Source organism: Nelumbo nucifera, chromosome 4 (assembly GCF_055504915.1).
Source record: "Nelumbo nucifera cultivar China Antique chromosome 4, China Antique-T2T, whole genome shotgun sequence".
Lineage (NCBI taxonomy): Eukaryota > Viridiplantae > Streptophyta > Magnoliopsida > Proteales > Nelumbonaceae > Nelumbo > Nelumbo nucifera.
This window is the reverse complement of record NC_142652.1, coordinates 47,466,068-47,470,012: the sequence shown is the minus strand read 5'-3', so window position 1 is coordinate 47,470,012 and position 3,945 is coordinate 47,466,068. Positions and strand designations below refer to the sequence as shown.

General features: G+C 38.8%; 1 protein-coding gene across 1 annotated transcript; it reads left to right on the top strand.

Annotated features, from left to right (window-relative positions):
* The first annotated feature begins 1,404 nt into the window (after positions 1-1,404).
* Positions 1,405-3,223, top strand: LOC104611808 (small ribosomal subunit protein mL103 (rPPR7)-like). Its single transcript, XM_010279034.3, has one exon. The coding sequence runs from the start codon at positions 1,616-1,618 to the stop codon at positions 2,804-2,806; it is 1,191 nt and encodes a 396-aa protein (XP_010277336.1). The 5' UTR covers positions 1,405-1,615; the 3' UTR covers positions 2,807-3,223.
* Positions 3,224-3,945: the final 722 nt, after the last annotated feature.

Genomic DNA, 3,945 nt, shown 5'->3' with positions numbered 1-3,945 from the left:
CAACATGCTCGAATATGATCTATCTTTGCACATCTTAGACATGGTGGGTGCTAATATTATAGTGGGTCCCAGTCTTAAACATCTATTTATCAATTCGTAGGCATGATTGATAATAGGCAAAGGGATTCCCTTAAAGCTAAAACTCTGCTCACAATTTGTAAGCATGTATGAATTCAATTGCATGTGGGAAAATCTCCTCATGAATTTATGTAGGGATATTATCTAAAACTCACCATGACTTTTTAAAATCTATAGGGAGCCCTTTGTCAGTGTGCTTTATTGTACAAAACCCACATTTTGTTAGATTTTCGTTAGATGTTTGCTAGTGACCATTTAAGTATTTTATATGATCAAACTATCCTTAAAATGGCTAGTCAACCTTATTAAATAATACTTCAGGCCTAGGTCGAACTTGAAGTATTCGGTCCAGGCCCAATTCTAAAATTTGAGAGCCTAGTATGGGCCCAAGCCCCAATCAGGGGTAATTTTGTCATAAAAATATTTAATAAGTTTTATTGGCCATTTAGGGGCAATTGGTCATGTAAAATACTTAAATGCTTATATGAACAACTTATATTAATGGTCACTAATGATGATCTAATGGATGGATGAATCTGAAACAATAAAACTTAATGATAGGGGGGGGGGCTTCATGAAGGAGTTGGGATCTCCAACAAGATCTAACACCGCACATCTCACCATAAGACTGGGACCCACCATAAAATGAAACCCATCATGTATAAGATATGTGGTGTCAGATCATGTTGGTAGGGTATTGGAACTTATTTTGTTAGTGGGTGATCTGGAGTCTAGATAGGGGTGTCAATTGGATGGGATTTGGTCCAATCTGATCCAGTCCAACACGAGTCCATTATAGATGGACCGGATCCAATTCAATCCAATGAATATTTTGGACCGGTCCAATTCAATGTCTGGACCTTGCTTTCAACCCAAACCCGATCCATTCACACTTATATTATTATATTATATCAATGGACCAGATATTGGCTTAATCCAACCCAATCTAATATAAATTTATTATGGATGGGCCTGGTCCAATCTAATCTAATAAATATTTTGGACCGAATTAATCCAATCTAATATATCTTATGGCTCTGTTTAATCCGACCAAATTGATTTTTGGATCGGACGGGGTCCAATCCAAAACCGATCCATTGACACCCTTGAGTCTAGACTATTTTTGGAGGTTTTGAAAAGTAACCATGAATTTTAAGAGACAGTCATGGTGAATCTTGGGAAGATGTTGACATGCCCAATAGCAGAGTCCGGCAAAAGAACACGGGGCCTAGCGCCCTAGCGGGCTTTTCATGGACTGGGCTATTGGGCTAGCCCATTAACAGATCTCCTACTTCTATGACTCGTAAATCGTAAGCATTTCGAAACGGTGCTCCAGGAAAGTCAGCCTACGCAGCCGTGAGTCTGCGACTGTGGTCTGTGGGAGCACAAATATGAAATCTGAAATATCAGCCAAAATGGGGAAGTGAGGGGCGAAACCCTAAACAGTACTGAACCCCCTACCCGCTCAACTGCAAAACCCTAAAAGGTAACAAAAACCATAGCGAGATAGAACGAAACCGTAGAACGCCAAAAAAAAATGTCTTCTTTGTCCTCCATACGCCATGTCCGTCGCTTCTCTACCTCCTCTGCAATATCCATTTCTGCGGCAAAAGCAAGACTCCGATCAGAGCACGACCCAGACAAAGCCCTTGCTATATACTCCTCTGTCTCCGACCGCTACAGCTCTCCGGTCTCCTCTCGGTACGCTCAAGACCTCACCGTCAAGCGCCTTGCCAAATCTCGTCGTTTTTCCGACATTGAAAAACTAATCGAATCTCACAAGAAAGACCCTAAAATCACCCAAGAACCCTTCCTTTCCACCTTAATTAGATCCTATGGTCGAGCGGGTATGTTTGATCATGCACTCCAAACGTTCAATCAGATGAACGCGCTTGGCACCCCGAGGTCAGCGATCTCCTTCAATGCTCTCCTGTCAGCCTGTAACCAGTCCAAGAAATTCGATCAGGTACCCAAACTTTTTTCTGAAATCTCACAAAAGTATGGTATTTCTCCAGACAAAATTTCTTATGGTATCTTGATCAAATCGTTATGCGAGTCCGACTTACCCGAGTCGACTTTTAAGATTCTTAAAGAAATGAAAGAGAAAGATGTTGAAGTTACTGCAGTTACTTATACAACAATCTTAGATGCTCTTTATAAAAAGGGGAAGACAGAAGAAGCCGAACAAATCTGGGATGAAATGGTTGCGAAGGGTTGTTCTCCAGATACCACGGCTTATAATGTACGGATAATGCATGTTCACCATGGGAAACCAGAGGCTGTACTGGCATTGATTGGTGAGATGAGCTCAGCTGGACTGAAGCCTGACACTATCAGTTACAATTACCTGCTTACTTGTTACTGTAAGAATGACATGCTTGAAGATGCTAAGAAAGTTTATGAGGGTCTGGAGGGAAATGGGTGTCTTCCAAATGCTGCAACTTTTAGGACTTATATATATTATCTATGTAGGAATGGGGATTTTGGTAGGGGTTTCGAGGTTTACGAAGATAGTGTAAGGAGGGACAAGATTCCGGATTTTGGGACAATGAAACCTTTGGTCGAAGGGCTGGTGAAGAATTCCAAATTGAAAGAGGCAAAAAGATTAATCAAGACGGTGAAGAAGAAGTTTCCTCCTAATTTTTTAAATGCATGGAAGAAGCTTGAGATGGGTCTTGATTTGGGAGGCAACGAGGAGTCTGCTACTGAAAAGGCTTCTAGTACTTAAGTGTTATCCTTCTCTGTCAGTTCTTTATGTGATGGCTTATCTGCAAGTGACTCAGATGATTGAAATGACTGCAAGGCACTCAAAGTCCCTATAAGTGTGCAGTTCTTCTTGATGTAGCCAATAAGACCTAAAATGTTTTGGCAAAACTATAACTTCACTTGTTGCTAAAGATTGAAATCTAAACGGCACAAACTTCGCTTGACCAAGGTAATTATCTAGATACTTCCCATTTTAGCTCTTCGTTTTTGGCATTGGAAATGCTTTCTCTAGTTTTAATATTCACTAACATGAAGAATTCAAACTTCACATATTGCTTTGTCAGAGTAATTTCTTTTGGTCATAGACTCTTGATTCCTTCTTGAGGATGTTTTCTGAAGTAAAGTGAAGGTGGATTGCTATATTATTGATTTTATTAGCAGTTTTTTGTTTCTTTCTAATTACATGGATCTAATGAATAATATTATCCTTCTTTTACACATCAGAGCTCATTTCCAAATTCCAACAACTCCTAAGAACAATATTTACCCAAAGGAATACCAATAAAAAACCCAAATGAAGGTTTTGGTGCTCAAAAGCAAGTGTTAATTTCTCATGGCAGATCAGGTTCAGTTTGGTTAGAAAATAAAAAGATGACCCTGTTTTTAAGACCATATGCGATGTCCTTTATGACCTGGTAGGCTCATCTCATTGTGGTTCCTTCCTTTTGTACAAGAACTATCTACATGGGCATGCTTCTCAATGAGTTCTGGAATGCAGAACTGGTAGTCTCTTCTCAATCAATTCCTTTTGTACAAGGTTAATTTAAATATAATACTTTGATGGCTAAGATTAACTTGTTACTCTTAATCTATGTTTGGTTTGATAGAAAATAAGAGAGAAACAGAAAGTTGGGGAAAAGTTCTTAAAAAATTTATGAAATTCCTTAAGAACTTTCCCTCAACTTTCTCTCTTATTTTATAAACTTGGGGGCATTAAGGACAGAGAATACTTGAATCATATTAGATTACCACCTTGATGGATTGCATCTTTAATTTCATCTGCTTTAATGGCAAAGTGTTTTTTTGATAAGTAACAGGAATTTCATTAATATTAAAATATACAAATTTACAATCTGAATTACAATCTTCCTTTGGAGAGGC

What these genes read in the sequence shown, in the direction of transcription:
- LOC104611808 (XM_010279034.3), top strand. Translation starts at nt 1,616, where the DNA reads ATGTCTTCTTTGTCCTCCATACGCCATGTCCGTCGCTTCTCTACCTCC.